Source organism: Schistocerca nitens, chromosome 1 (assembly GCF_023898315.1).
Source record: "Schistocerca nitens isolate TAMUIC-IGC-003100 chromosome 1, iqSchNite1.1, whole genome shotgun sequence".
NCBI classification, from domain to species: domain Eukaryota; kingdom Metazoa; phylum Arthropoda; class Insecta; order Orthoptera; family Acrididae; genus Schistocerca; species Schistocerca nitens.
Window position 1 is genome coordinate 541960188 of NC_064614.1, and position 16017 is coordinate 541976204.

Genomic DNA, 16017 nt, shown 5'->3' on the forward strand with positions numbered 1-16017 from the left:
GTAATGCAACGGCATCCCTTATATGCCTGCCATCACCTCTTATGAGTGAACAATAACCAACCTACCGTCTGATATGTGGATCTGTTTGTTTGTCTACAGCACCCTGCATGTGACTTATGCCTTGAGCATAACAATGCACTATCCAATTACTCCCTAAAAGTATCAGAATTATCTTCTTGTAGTATGGGTCCATGTGTGCCACTTACATCAACTGACCCTAATCCTGTTGAACCATCTGGGACAACAAAAGAAAAACATGCATGCCTGAGCCCTGCTCTGGTCAATATCTATCAGCTAAGGGCACACGTTGTGTAGAAATGGATTAGATTATTTTCCCAAGCTGACTCATGACATCTGTGACCTAATACATCAGTGCTGTATTCAGGACACACTACATTATTCATGAGGATCAACAGTGTTGGTTAAAATTGTGTACTGTCTTCTTCAGCACCCTTCCACATCAATTAATCCACCTCACTTCTTTTCAGGTGGTAACAAGGAAGTAAACTTTCACTGCGCCAATGACTTCTAAGATAAAAGTTGTTCTCGTATTTCTGAAAATAAGATCTCTTCAAGCAGTGCACTGGATGGTATCACCAAAGCATCAGAAAAGTTTAACAGATCATCTTATCGGTGTAATTGCCTGAAGGTAAATTGATGAGACCTAGTTAGACACACTGTCATTATGATGTCCAGAATGCATAGGCACACACATTTAGTACTGGAATCCATATAAAGGCAGCCCTAACAGCTGGTCAGGTGGATGCAGAATCTGAAGGAATGAAGTAGTGAACATTTTCCTTCCCTCATAGTGTCAATCTCTATAGTCAATGAGATTTTAAGATGAGAGCACTGGTGCCTTACTAACACCAGCGTCCACAGAATTACTTCCTCTTTTTGGAATTATGTTGTCAAAGAACTTTGCAATCTGCACAACTGATAAGTAAGTTAGCAGTGGTACTATATACAACCTTATCAAGTAGTGGAATTCAGTACTGGCCATGCTAAAAGTATATTGGCTACAGAGAACTACAAAATTGAGCTACTTTTGTACATACCTAACTGGTTACTTATAGAGTCTTTCAATGCAGCAAACTAACGTGTACATGACAGAGTTGAATATCATTACTAGGAGTCAGTGCACTCCAGGTTTTGCCATGACAACATGACAATTAAAGCCCTTCTGGACCATCACAATGTGAATGATCATCTGACGATGAAAAAGCAGGTGTTCCATAAAAATAATAGGAAGCTTCACCAATAACATCCAATGTAACATCACTGTCTCAACAACATTTATTGCATTGGGTAAGTGTGACGTTATTTTGTTTGAATGAGGATAAACTAAATACATAAATAATAATAAAATAATAATAGTAGTAGCCAGGTGTAAGACAAGGTGATGGCCTGTCTCCAGTCCTCTTTAACCATGAACTAGAGAAAATAGTAAGAGAATGGAAACAAAAACTAAAAGAACAGAAGCTATCACCAATCAGACTGGGAACTAAAAGCAATGGTATTGAAATTCACTGTTTAGCATTTGAGGATGATTTTGCCATTCTTCCTGAAAACCTAACAAATGCTGGAATACAAATCAATCTCTTAGAAGAAATAGTCAACAAAGCAGGTTTAAGAATATCTGTTAAAAAAAAAAAAATGCTCCAAAATCCCTAGCAACAGGTACTGGTCAGATAAATAGGGTAAATAAATTTAAATATTTGGAAGAAATTATCCAAGAAAATGGCTTAGAAAAATTCGCTGCAGAAGAAAGAGTACAGAAAATGGAGAGAGCTTATGGAATAACTAGGAATGTCTACAACAAAAGGCATCTTCTAAGAATTTGAAGATGCAACACTACAACACAGTAGTAAAATCAGAATGTCTTTATGCAAGTGAACGTTTAGTACTGAACTACAAATTACACAAACTTGAAGTCCTAGAAAGAAAAATCATTCGAAAAATACTTGGGCCACCAAAAAATACAGAGGTATGGATTAAGGAGCAATGAAGTTCATCGCAACATAGAAAACATAAATGAAACACTATGAAAGATGCAACTGCTATTTTTTGGGCACTTATACAGAATGAACAACAACAGATTAAACAAACAGATTTTTAAATATCTTTCGGACAAGAAGTCAACAATAGCCTGAATTCAAGAAGTTAGGAACAATTTGGAAAGAAACAACATAAGTGAAAAAGATGCAACAGAAAGAGAGATTTTTCAAGAGGAAAGTGTTAAAAGTGGAAGGATTCCAAGGCAGGAGGGAGAAGAAAAAGAAGACAGGGTCAAAATGGTCTGAGGAGAGAAAAAGGATACATAGTGAAAAGGTGAAAGAATACTGGACGAAAAAGAAAGAACAACAAAGAAGGAAGCATTGACATTGGTGCGTGGTCCTTAGATGACCCAAACGAAGAAAGAAAGAAAGAAAGAAGAAGAAGAATAGCCAACAGTGAAGATTTAACTGGTATGAAATGAATTTTGGCGGCCAGTGTGGCCGAGCGGTTCTAGGCGCCTCAGTCTGGAACCGCGCGACCACTACGGTCGCAGGTTCGAATCCTGCCTCGGGCATGGATGTGTGTGATGTCCTCAGGTTAGTTAGGTTTAAGTAGTTCTAAGTTCTAGGGGACTGATGACCTCAGCTGTTAAGTCCCATAGTGCTCAGAGCCATTTGATCCAAATGAATTTTGTTAACTATATCAACCATACTGGTGACAAAAACAACAATGAAAAACAAATTAGCTCTCATTTCCAAATTATGGGGGGAGAGAGAGGTGCATTTAATTATATTTTACTATGATAATGCTCATTCATTGTCGATCCCTTCCCATAGAGGCTTCAAAATCCCACTGACGGTAGACATAGTTTTATCTGTTTCAAGCTGTGTTTTGTTCATGTGCTGTAAGAACATGTTACTGAAGAGTAGGTAGCGCATGTGGTCATTGTAATATGTCCTGCAAATGTGTAAACAGTGCTGACAAATGTAGCTACATTTGTGGATGAGCACCAATAAATGCCTACATTCAGACAGCATACAGACTGTACTTTCAAGACTGAACTGTAAAATATTTTCCCTGGACTTTACTACACTCATGAACTGGTGAGAATCATCAAACTATGTGAATGAGGGTTACTTTTGTATGACAACTGCATTAACACACTAATATACTGTTGGCCATGTAACCAATGCCTCACAAAGATGGACTTTCTTTTCCTGTCCCATCACATAGTAATAGTGACGAGGGCGCTAGTGAAACCAGTGCTGCACCTTCCCCTTCAAAACACAGTTCTTCAAAAGCTCCTGATTTTATGTGTGGCTGTGAGTGTACAGAGATTTACAAAATAACATAGTGCAACCTTAACAATCTAGTGATACATCTGGAATTGCCGAAAGGTAAAGTTGAACTGTTGGCATCAATACTACAGCAGTGGAATTGTCTTGATAAGATGGTAAATGTGACTGTGTTCTGTAACTGCCATACGCCATTCCTTCTATTTTCCAAAGTGAAAAGAATTTGGTATTTTGTAGTGATGTATGGGGACCACCCTGGCAGCTACTGGTATTGACTATAAAAGTGATCAGTGAAGGTTGTTCACTGACTCCTCCAAAGTAAGTCTCAACTGTGTGCTACTGCATAATGGCAATGTTACCATCGATTCCTACTGAGTATTCACCTTACATGAAAGAAGCATGTAACATGAAACAACTGTTGTTGCACCTGAACTATGACAAATTTAAATGGCAAATTTTCAGGGATCTGAAATTACTTGGGCTTCCTGTGCCTCTGGGATGGCCACGCCAAAGCACTTCATTATAAAAAGAATGGTCAGCCTAAGTGTCAATTTCTTGAATCAGGGTCTCATAATGTTACGCATGAAGCACCTGTCGAATTCAAGAACATAATACCCCTTGGTTTTCGTATAAAGCTTAGTTCAGACCATAGACAAAACTGGGGAAGTATTTATCTATTTGCATGAGAAATTTCCATGTCTCAGTGAAGTCAAAATAAAATGGGATTTTCATGGGTCCCCATACATGCAAACTACACGGATGAGCATTTTAACACCATCCTGACACATGACAAAAAGTTTTCTTGGGATGACTTTGTTCAAGTGTCAACAAGCATTCTTGGAAATAAGAGGACAGAAAAATATAAGGTTCTTGGGGCAAATCTTCTGCACTGCTACAATAGACTGGGGTGCAACATGCCCTCAAGGCTACATTTCCTAGGTTCCCACTTGCACTGCTTTCCTGACAACTGTGGTGCTGTAATCGACAACCACAGAGAACGCTTCCACCAGCAAATTTCTGACATGGCAACAAGATACAGTGGAAAGTTGAGTGCATCAATAAATGCTAGTCAAAACGGTTGCGCCTTCTATAACCTTCCTCCGAGGAATACCACCACGGGAAATACGTGCATAAGCTTATGTAGGCAGTAACGTAAAGTTCTCATAACTCCAAAATGAGAGCAAATCTTGCATTTTCATTAATATTATCATAATTGGCACATATGAAAGCATAAAATTAGCAGTTTTCATGTAAGTTACAGAAAAAAAGTAAAATCTTGTTGGCTAATGTAATAACAATATTTCCAACCTAGTTCAAAATCTGAATTAAAAGCAAATACAGGTATAACTGCATGCTAAAGATGTGTACAAACTATGAAAACTCTGAAAGAGCATATGGTAGCAACTGAATGACATTGTATTGGACAAAGTGGTAATTGACAAATCTTCTTCAGATGGATACCAAAATGCAATGATGATCAAAGTAAATAAAAATTACAACCAGTTTCCTCTGAATTATGCACACAGAATACCACAATATCATCATTGCTTATCATTCGCACTTACACCAAGTCTGTAACAAAGCATCTCCAAATCAAATTTTAATCAATATGGCTATAACAAGCTTTCTACCCTATTTGATTATAATTTCATGCCTAATAGTTTCTTTGCTGTAGTTGTTCCTCCTCATATATCTTCTCCACTTCGCAAAAATTCATTTTTCTACACTGTTTTTGCTACAGTTCCGATAATGATCCTGTTACATTCCTCCATTTCGCATTTTTTAACACATATTATCATGTCAGATGAAGTATCGCTTTGCTTACAACTCAGCGTTTCCTTTAGGGCAGTCCTACCTATTTCTTCTTGAAAACTTTTTTAACTTGCCAAAAACTAAATTTCTTCTTTAATTTCTTTGGCTGATTTTTAATTATTGAAGCATTATCTTCATCTCTTTTCATTTTTCTCTGTTGTATCTTGTTTTCTTTTACCTTGAATCTACATCTACATTTACATGACTACTATGTAATTCACTCTTAAAACTACTTTCACCCTCCTCCTTTATCATTCCACTCTCAAAATGAGTGTGGAAAAAATGAACATTTAAATCCCTCCAAGTGAGCTCTCTCTCTCTCTCTCTTTTTTTTTTTTTTTTTTTTTTAACATCAATCATTTCTCTCTATTCAGTTGGGCGCCAAGAAAACGTTTTCACATTAGAAGAAAAAAAGTTGGAAATTGAAATTTCACAAAAAAATCTCACTGCACTGAAAAACAGATTTGTTTTAAAGATTGCTATCCCAGCTCTATCACATCCATGACACTCTCTTCCCTATTTCACAGTAATACAAAATGAGCTGCCCTTCCATGAACTTTTTCAATGACCTACATCAACCCTATCTGGTAAGGATCCCACACTGCACAGCAACACACTACCAGAGAACAGACAAGCATGGTGTAGGCAGTCTCTTTTGTGGATTTGTTGCATCTTCTGTTTGCCAATAAAACTCAACATTATCTATGTGATCATTCCAATTTAAGTTGTTTGTAATTATTATCTGTAGATATTTTGTTGAACTGACAGCCTTTAGATCTGTGTGATTTATCATATACCCAAAATTTAACAGATTTCTTTTACTCATGTGGATGACCTCACATTTTTCATTATTTCGAGTCAACTGCCACTTTTTATACCATACAGATATCTTGTCAAAATCATTTTGCAATTGGGTTTTGATCACCTGATAACTTCCCTAGACAGTAAATGACAACAACATCTGCAGACAGTTTAAGTGGCTGCCGAGATTGTTTCGTAAATAATTTATATACATTATCTTTTAACCATAAATGCCTTCTTTGCCTGTGCTAGTCTGATTTTTACATTCTCCTCGCTTCATCTGTCATATGTTACTTTGGTTCCAAGGTATCAGAATTCCTTCATTTCGTCTACTTTGTGTTCCTCAGTTCTGATTTTAAGTTTATCACTAGTCTCGTCTCTGCTATTCCTTATTACTCTCATCTTTGTTCAGTTTACTCTCAATCCATATTCTGTGCTCAATATACTGTGTATCCCATGCAGTATGACCTTTACGTCATCCTTGATTTCACTGAGGATAGAAATATCTTCAGCAAAACTTATCATTTATATCCCACAGATCACTATTGATATGTGATTCACTGAAAAGAACTTTTCCGCCATATATCTTCTGAATTTTCAGCACTAATGTCACCCTCTTAATGTCACCCTCTGACAACTTTTTCCCCTTTTTTGCCACTGCAGCTGATGATAAACAACTACTAAAGCAACACTTGGAATTCCCTAGTTTCATCTTCCATTGTTGAAGGCATTGGAACAATGCTGTGCATCTACGATCGCCACTGTCCATTCTGTGCAGTTACGCTCTGTTCTGTATCATGCGTTTCAGTACAATGTGTCCAGTATGGATGTGGCTTTATTCCCACCTATGCAGCATCTCGATGCTGCACCTAGTAGCTTGCATTCTGTCACCACCATGTTCCTGCACAGACATACAGGGAATACTATAGCAAGTTCCCCCGCCCCTATCCTGCTATTCCACCCTCAGCCTGCACCTCTTCTGTACCTCCCGTTATTCCTGCTAGTCAGGATCACAACTTGCTGTAGTCAGGCCTCAGCACCTGGAGATGACTGAGAACACGGGTGTGTAAGTTGTGCATGTACAAATCTGTGTGTGTTAAATGTGTGACGACTGCCACTCAATCCTGCTCTATGTGGTGAGTAATAACCTATTATAATTGATACTGTTGCTAAACAGTTTCATCTCATTTTGCTCATTTTGTGTCTTCATTTTAACCATCTACTACTTTCTTCATCCATAAATATATTTATGGTTACTTTAATTTGTACAGTTAACTACTTTTTTAAAAAGTCTTCCAGCTTCCCGCCACTCCCATTTTCACACAGTAATGTCTCTCCATTTACCACATGCTCCTGATTTTTGTCTTTACGTTGTCCTCTTGTAAAATTCTATACCACACCTGGTATCTTGTCCCTTAAATGTGCATAGTCTACTGACTTATCTTCTACTAAACTACTAACTCCGTCTACAGGCCGCAAGCGACCCATCGGGACCATCCGACCGCCGTATCATCCTCAGGTGAGGATGCGGATAGGAGGGGCATGGGGTCAGCACACCGCTCTCCCGGTCGTTATGACGGTTTTCTTTGACCGGAGCCGCTACTATTCGGTCGAGTAGCTCCTCAATTGGCATCACGAGGCTGAGTGCACCCCGAAAAATGGCAACAGCACGTGGCGGCGGGATGGTGACCCATCCAAGCGCCGGCCACGCCCGACAGCGCTTAACTTCGGTGATCTCACGGGAACCGGTGTATCCACTGTGGCAAGGCCGTTGCCACTGACTTATCTTCAATAAATAAATTTCTTTTTTCACTTGCCACACGTCAGTCACTGTCCTAGAAAAAGTTTTGCAGTTAGCATTCTCTTCCATACTGCAAGCATATCATCTGGCAACAACTCAGTTACTTATTGTAGCAGTAAGTAAAAATTCAATTCAGAAACCTAACTATCCCTCTTTGTCTAACTTAAAAAGCTCAGTCACTCCTTCTGTTTATCTCTCTTCCTCAATCATTCACCTTAACAACTATCACTTTGCTCTGGCATCACCACAACACAATAATAAATATTTGAAGATGTACATGTAATTTGGTTTTAAGAGACAAGGCAAAGAAGCACATTCAACTTGGGAACTATCTCTATTCTCCATAAGATTGCCTCTCCCTGTAATGGTACTTGTAATTATGATCTGTAAATTAATGCTCACTGCTTACAGCTATAGAGCTAAGACATACCAATTGTTAAATAAATATTGTATGTACAAGCTAATTATCCATGTAACACAACCAAAATCACTCACTACTATTTTGAAATAATAACTACAGGAAGATTTTTCAAAATTCAAATTCAAGAATGAAGAAAGGACTGACTGATGCCTGTGATGAGAAGCATCACCATCCGCTGCCTCTACATAAGCCAACATATAACAGTGGTGACTTTAACGCTTTTTATAGTACCCACTCCTTAAAAGGAAGTGAAGTACATGGCTTATGGGTGTAACACCATACACTAGAAACAAGGATTAGGTGTTTTCCAGTTCTGACTGGTGTCACGTTGTGCGATCTTTGGAGCTGTTACAAAAATGTCAGAGCTGCTACACAGGTTCCAGAATAGAAACAGAAAACAGTTTGGTCATTCATGTCAGGTTCAGACACACAAAATGGATCTGTGGCACCTCAGAAGTTAGACCAGTGATGAAAGGCCTCCCTGCCCATCCACATTCCCGAGGCCAGTATTTAATGGGGCTCACTTGAAAAATTTCCTTCACAGTAAGTTTAGTGCACAGCTTTGGCTGTTATGTCATCTACTACAATATACGATAGGAGATTTCCTAGATTCAACTAATGTCACGTCTTTGAGGCTGTGCTGAACTGTTAGAGCAGATCCACAGACACACTGTGGGAGTTGTTCTTGCCATAGTATAAATTAATGAGTGATTTTTGTGTGTCAATGTGGAGAGAGCATAAGGCCATAGGCAATAGCTTCTCTTTTTCAGTTTCGTAGTGACATATGCCAAACCTTGGTGTTTTTGAGTGTTCATTGCTCATTGGTTGTGTATTGTTTTGCTATTCTTTTTCCCATTTCTTCATGATGCAGCGTCTCGTGGATCTGTAAGTCAGCATTTCGAAGGTCTAGTTCTGGTGTTTCCATACCTATTGCTTCTTTGGCTAGTTTTTCAGCCAATTCACTACCTGAAATGCTGACTTGACTTGGCATCCAAAGAAAGGCTTTGGATATCGCAGTATTATTAAAAAGAAGACCTAGAAAATGATACTGGGCCATTATTTCCAGCAGTTGGGTTTTTAAGTGTAGTTTTAGACGAGTATGGATGGATCATATTTTTCAAAAGTGAACAACACATTCTTTAGTTGGTGAAAAGCAGTATTCACAGTTTTGTCTTCTCAATTGCTATCTGGAATTGGCATTCTGATATGCAGAAGGGTATGGAGCTATAACATAAACAAAGATCATTGACATATAACACTAGTGTGACATAGATCCCACTGCATTTACTATTTCATTTATTGCAATTGCAAAATGTATGATGCTGAAAACTGATCCCACTGGAACTTAATTTTCCTGCACACATTGTTTACTGAGTCATTACCACTCTGACTCTAAACAACCTAGGAGACGAATTTTGTAGAGGGATGGACAAATTTCCTTAGAAACATCAGTTATGCAGCGCTGATAAAATATGAGGCCGCTACACTGTATCATATGCCTTTTGTAAATCAAAAATTCTGTGATCAAATAACAGCAGTGCATGAAGGTATCACTAATAATAGAATCTAACTGTATGAAATGGTCAGTGGCAGTTCAGGATCTTCAGAATCCACTATGGAATCATGGTGAGAGATTTCTAGGTTCTTAACACCCTTTCTAATATCTATCCAAATTAGTTATTAGATTGATTGGTTGGTAGCTATTTTTGTTTCTTGCACCTTGTCCGGTTTTAATATAGGTATTACAATACTCTCTCTCCTTTGTATGGGACAATTTTTTTTATTATTTTCATCCAGGAATTGAAGCACTTAATTATGTATGTTGTCTGGTTTTGGGAATGTATCTCTACATTTCTTTTAGTTCACAAACTGTAATGGTGGCTTGGTAGGTTTCATTCTTTTGAATTAAAAGACAGGATATTATGTTCCATTAAGAGATTATGTTGAACGAGGTTAAATTAGTATTTATACAACACAGATATTTTTGATAGTATATTACTAGAAGTTCAATAATGTCTGAGAAATTTGTGTTAATTTCTCCTTCGTTTTGGTTTCCTAGGTGTCTGTTAGTGTATTGCCGTAATTTGGCCCACACTTGGGAAGGTGTGGTATGTGCTTCCATATAAGAAATATATTGTTCCCAACATTCTTTTTTCCACTGCTTAACATGATTCTGCCTGTAATCTTATGAATAAAATCAGAATGTCAGTAGAGCTGTGGCACCTATGTTGTTGTAACATTCATTGATCTCTGATAGCATCTGCAATCTCTTTGGACCAGCATTGCACAGGTCTCTGTCAGGAGGGCCTGAACAGATGGGTATGTAGTCTCTTACACAGAATAACAAAATACTGTTCCAAAAGCGAATATTACATTTGCTCTCAAAAGACAAATGTTTTTGTCACTTTTCTATCTCTTTATATTCTGATTTAAAAGATTATTCTCATAAATCTGTGGCAACTGTTAACATCTAGAAATAAACATGTCACATTCTTGTCCTTATAACATCGATACCCATTTGTGCAACAGAATCTACTAACTGTCTCATCTTGTATGACATGGAATACTGGATCAATATTTTCTGAACCTTTCAATTAAATGAAAGCTCAAAATACATTACATACCACTGCCCTCATTCCTTAAACTAAATAGTCACAGAAAATGCAAATTGTGGGGAGTATAACTGCTGTGGAGATGTATTGCCATTCAGCTTACAGAAGAAATTATAACTGTAAAACACATAATATGAATTAACTGTTACTTAAGTCTCTAGATTCACAAATACTTTTTTAAAAACATAGAAATTAAAACTGAAGTAGATATTTTCTATTAAGTGCATTTCATTCATCACTTTCATCATCATGTTAGCTGGAAATTTTCCTATGTAATAATGGATTTATTCTTTCAAAGATTTCCGTTGTTGTTTGACATTCTGTGATGTAACAACAAGTTAATACTAATTACACAACAAGAAGATAGAAGTTTATTACTTATGAACAAAGAATAAATATTGTTAGAGAATGAAAATAGGTGATATTTGTGAAACCATCTGATATCTAACAGAAACGAGTTGAGAATCTGTGATTTTATTTATATTCTTTTCATATGAGGAAAATTCCTTTTGCAAACCACAGTGAGAGAAGAGCAGTCTACAGTTAGTCACTATAGAAAATAATACCAAAAGCAATGAACAAGTTTTGTTCCACAACAGAAGTGTGCTTCACAAAAATTGCATTCTGTCAGCTTCTATACAACACACATAAAGCTACTTACTGATTCTGCAGTTTCTTCCACCAGCCTCTGCCGTTTCTGAAGTAACATTTCGTTTCTGTTCCTTTCTACAGCTTTCACATGCTCCTCTTCCACAACAACTACACAGCATTCTCTGAAAAGTAAATAAATAAACTATTTTCATTCACTGCTGTCTTCTATTTAGTTGTCAAGTATTCTTTTGTACACTGTCTTGCAATTGGTGACGTATTACTTGCAACTACTGTTTGCTGACAAAAAAGGCTGCATGTCACTATTACACAAAATAACATTGTAAAGCCGTCCTCAACCAGTAGTATAGTTTGAACATCACATTGCTTTACTGGGCATGGTCCTAATGGATGTGGTATGCCATTGCCTTCCTTCTCATTAACTAATAACATAAAGTTGCCCTCAACCCAAGGGTTGGTTTGGACACCACCGTACTATGCATGGGTCTATTGGAGATGTTGTGTCAATGTCTTCTTCCTACCTTTGAACTGGCATAGCCAGACGGTTATAGGAATATAAACAATTTAATGTAGACTTCAAACCATAGTAACAATCGAATGCTCAAATAAAATTTGGATAATGATCTATAGGACATTTCTTATCTATGTGCTCAAATCATGAGATTATTGCAGTGGAAATTTTACTTACAAGCTATGTCACTGCTCATTTATTATACAGGGTGTCCCAGCTATCTTGTCCACCCAAAATATCTCTGGAACAATAACAGCTATTGGAAAACGACTTTCACTGGTATCAATGTAGGGCTGGGGCCCATGAATGTACATATTTGGAAACATTCTAAAACGAAAGCATATGTGTTTTTTAACACAAACTTATGTTTTTTTTAAATGGACCTCCTATATTTTTTCTTCAGCAATCCATAGCATGACAAAGCATATACACAATGGCGTTGATTGCATCGCAATATTCCCATTACATCCCGAGATATTAAGACGCGAAGTTGATGCTTGAAACACCCGACATGCGCTGCTAGCGCACGTCCTGAGGCTCAGGCATGAACCCCGTGCTGCCCGTAATTGCGATGTGATTGACATGCGTAATCACACTTCCATACTTATCAAGAGGTCCGAAACGAATAATACGGTCTGCTTCCATCCTGCTGCGATTACGGGCAGCATGGGGTTCACGCCTGAGCCTCAGGACATGCGCTAGCAGCGCATGTCGGTGTTTCAAGCGTCAACTTCGCGTCTCAATATCTCGAGACGTAATGGGAATATTGCGATGCAATCAACGCCATTGTGTATGTGCTTTGTCATGCTATGGATTGCTGAAGAAAAAATATAGGAGGTCCATTTAAAAAAAACATAAGTGTGTGTTAAAAAACACATATGCTTTCGTTTTAGAATGTTTCCAAATATGTACATTCATGGGCCCCAGCCCTACATTGATACCGGTGAAAGTCGTTTTCCAATAGCTGTTATTGTTCCAGAGATATTTTGGGTGGACAAGATAGCTGGGAAGTATATAATGACATGTACATTCCCAGTTGTAGAGTTTTGAAAGTGAAGGGATTTTTCAAGTGCCTCATATTGTATTAGAATAATAAAGACTAACACACCTCTCTGATCACTGCCACAAAACTAAATCACCTTCCACTTGAACTGATTCCACTTCATTGCACTCACTGGACTTGGCTGTCAGCAATTCTTGTTGGCATACAAACCTGAGATTATGGCTGAGTGGATAAAAGTTTGGAAAAAATGCTGAAGCTGAGATGGAGGCTTATTCTGTACAGTTAGATAAATCTTAAATCACTGAAGGTATTGAAAAGTTGGAGAAACATTGGACTGTATGTCTGGATTTACATGATGAATATACTGAAAAATAATAAACAAACATTATTTCTTTATGTATTTCCCACACTTGAATGCATGTGAGTTGGGATGGATTGATTTTTTTTAGGGGGGTGGGGAGACTAAACAGCAACGTTATCGGTCTCATCGGATTAGGGAAAGATGGGTAAGGAAGTCGGCCTTGCCCTGTCAAAGGAACCATCCTGGCATTTGCCCAAATGATTTAGGGAAATCACGGAAAACCTAAATCAGGATGGTCGGACACAGGATTTAACCGTCGTCCTCTCGAATGCGAGTCCAGAGTGCTAACCATCGCGCCACCTCACTCGCTCTTGAATGCATGTGAAACTGAGCCACTGTTGACTGGTGGAATGGAAACATGGTCTTTGCCAGACAATGTACTATGAGCAACTCCACTTTGTCAAAGCAAGTCTCGGAAGATCCTAACAGTACTGACCGACAGCCATGTCATCCTCAGCCTATAGATATCACTGAATGCAGACATGATGGGGCATGTGGTCAGCACACTACTCTCCCAGCTATTGTCAGTTTTCGTGACAGGAGCCGCTACTTCTCAGTCAAATAGCTCCTCAGTTTGTCTCACAAGGGCTGAGTGCACCCTGGTTGCAAACTGCACTTGACAGACTGGATAGTCATACATCCAAGTGCTAGCCAAGCCCGACGGCGCTTAACTTCAGTGATCTGACTGGAACCAGTGTTACCACTAACGATATTCAACAAACAAAGGTTTTCAACAGTGGAAAGTCCAGGTTAGAATATTAACAATATTATGAAAAGAATAGACTGCTACTCATGGTAAAGGTGACATGTCAAGTTACAGACAGGCACAATGAAAAGACTGTTACAAACTGAGCTTTTGGCCAAAGTCTTCTTCAGAAAAGAAAAGATGTAGAAGAAATTCACACAAGCAAGCACATCTCACAAACATGGCTGCTATCTCCGAGTGCTCAGGCCAGAATGCAACTGTTGTGTTGAGTCGAACCAGCAATCAGGAGTGGAGTGGAAAAGGTGTGTGTGTGTGTGTGAGGGGGGGGGGGGGGGAAGAGTAGTCAACACTGTATGCAGGGACTAGGTGGCAGGACAAAGTTGCCATGCACAGCGTTGGGGGGGAGATGGGGAGTGGAAAAGGAGAGGAGCAGAGAAGGGGTAATTGTCTTTTCATAGTGCCTGTCTGCAACTCAATGTGTCATCTTCACAGTGAGTAGCAAACTAAACAAATGTGTCAGTGTAGGAAATGCCTTAAATATTTTTTCTCTCGATCAGACGGACAATATTTTTTAACATCCCTCATATTACAAAGAGTTTCCACAGTGGCTAGAGACAGTAGCCGTGTGCGTGCGTGCGTGCGTGCGTGTGCGTGTGTGTGTGTGTGTGTGTGTGTGTGTGTGTGTATGGGGAGGGGGCGGGGGGGGGGGGGGGAGACACCCTTCTGTTGGTTGTCTTTTCATTGTGTCTATATGCAACTCAACAACTTCTCTAAGTGGTGAATAGCGATCCATCCTTTTTTCATAATATTGTTATACTGTGAACAGTACTAGATATGCTCGCCAGAAACATGACTGTACAACAACTTAAATAAAATATGTACTTCAACATTTTTTGTACAACCTCACTGAGGTTCAAACAACTGTTAGCAGTCCAGACACAACTGGACTAGATCACTGACTGGATTAATGAAAGGCACTAATGATACTTGATCATCAACTATAAAACCAAAAACGGTAAATGAATCCAAACTATGAATGTTAGTTGACACTGGCAAACACACTACAGAAAGTCTACAAGTTCGTAGCTTACTTTGATGATCTACATCTACATCCATACTCCACAATCCATCTGACAGTGTGTGGCGGTCCTCAGTAGTATCATCTATACACTACATGTGAAAACCTGACACTGAAAATGCAGAACGGGTGAGGCCAGTGCACTGTTATGCAGCCATGCTAATCTGTGACTTAGCAGTTGCCATGGTCACCTGCAATTTCAAGTCAAGAGTGTTGATGACTAGCTTGTTCGGCTATGGAATTCAATTGACTGCTGGGACCAATGTGACAGTCATTAGTATCCTGTTGTGCCATATTATTGACACTCACTAACCCAGACAGACACTGACCAAGTCGCTAAATTTGTGAAAAGCAATGCATTCTGTGTCATACTGTAATGCTTTTTGTATCAGTTGGGGCACAATTTAGGCAACTTATGGTGCTCGGCAATGTAGTGGGGCCATGACCTGCATGCATTAATTATGCAGGAGACTGACAGTGCCCTCTACATGTTAGATGATTATTAACATAATCCACAGATAATTTGAACAATGCTTTTATCAAAATGGTGTGGAGAAAGTCAGTTTACAGGACATGTATACGCAACTATTAGTCCTACTCATGCAACTACACTTAATTGTTTTCCTATATTTTCTTTACTGGCTACCGTGTTCTTGTCTCCAAGTCTACCAACATTTGGAAAAGGGGGGGGGCAACTTATGAAGTAACTTACTTACTAGTTTGGTCCACAATGCCAGAATACAGAGCAATGAGCTCATAGAAGAAACTAATATTGTTGTTGATATTGATGATGAAGATGATTACTATGAGATGCTGTTTCAATGTTATTGGGATCCGCTACTGTTGACATAACTTTTGAACTAAATATAAAACTTCCTATTTTAAGACAATAACACAGCATTTTGGCAAACAGGATCAGTAACACAACTTGTCTGCAATGAAGGATGAACTGACAAAATAGACTTCCAATTTTCCTCTGCTTCCACCTTTCCTCCGTTTCACTGAAATT

The 16017-nt window shown here is 38.6% G+C and overlaps 1 protein-coding gene across 3 annotated transcripts in view; it reads right to left on the bottom strand.

Annotated features, from left to right (window-relative positions):
• The window catches only part of LOC126254070 (germinal-center associated nuclear protein), a 301140-nt gene that overhangs the window by 143849 nt on the left and 141274 nt on the right, over window positions 1-16017 (bottom strand). For all 3 annotated transcript variants that reach the window (XM_049955281.1, XM_049955282.1, XM_049955280.1), the window contains one exon: window positions 11402-11513. In XM_049955281.1, the coding sequence (XP_049811238.1) occupies window positions 11402-11513 (112 nt within the window). The remainder of the gene's footprint in view (window positions 1-11401; window positions 11514-16017) is intronic.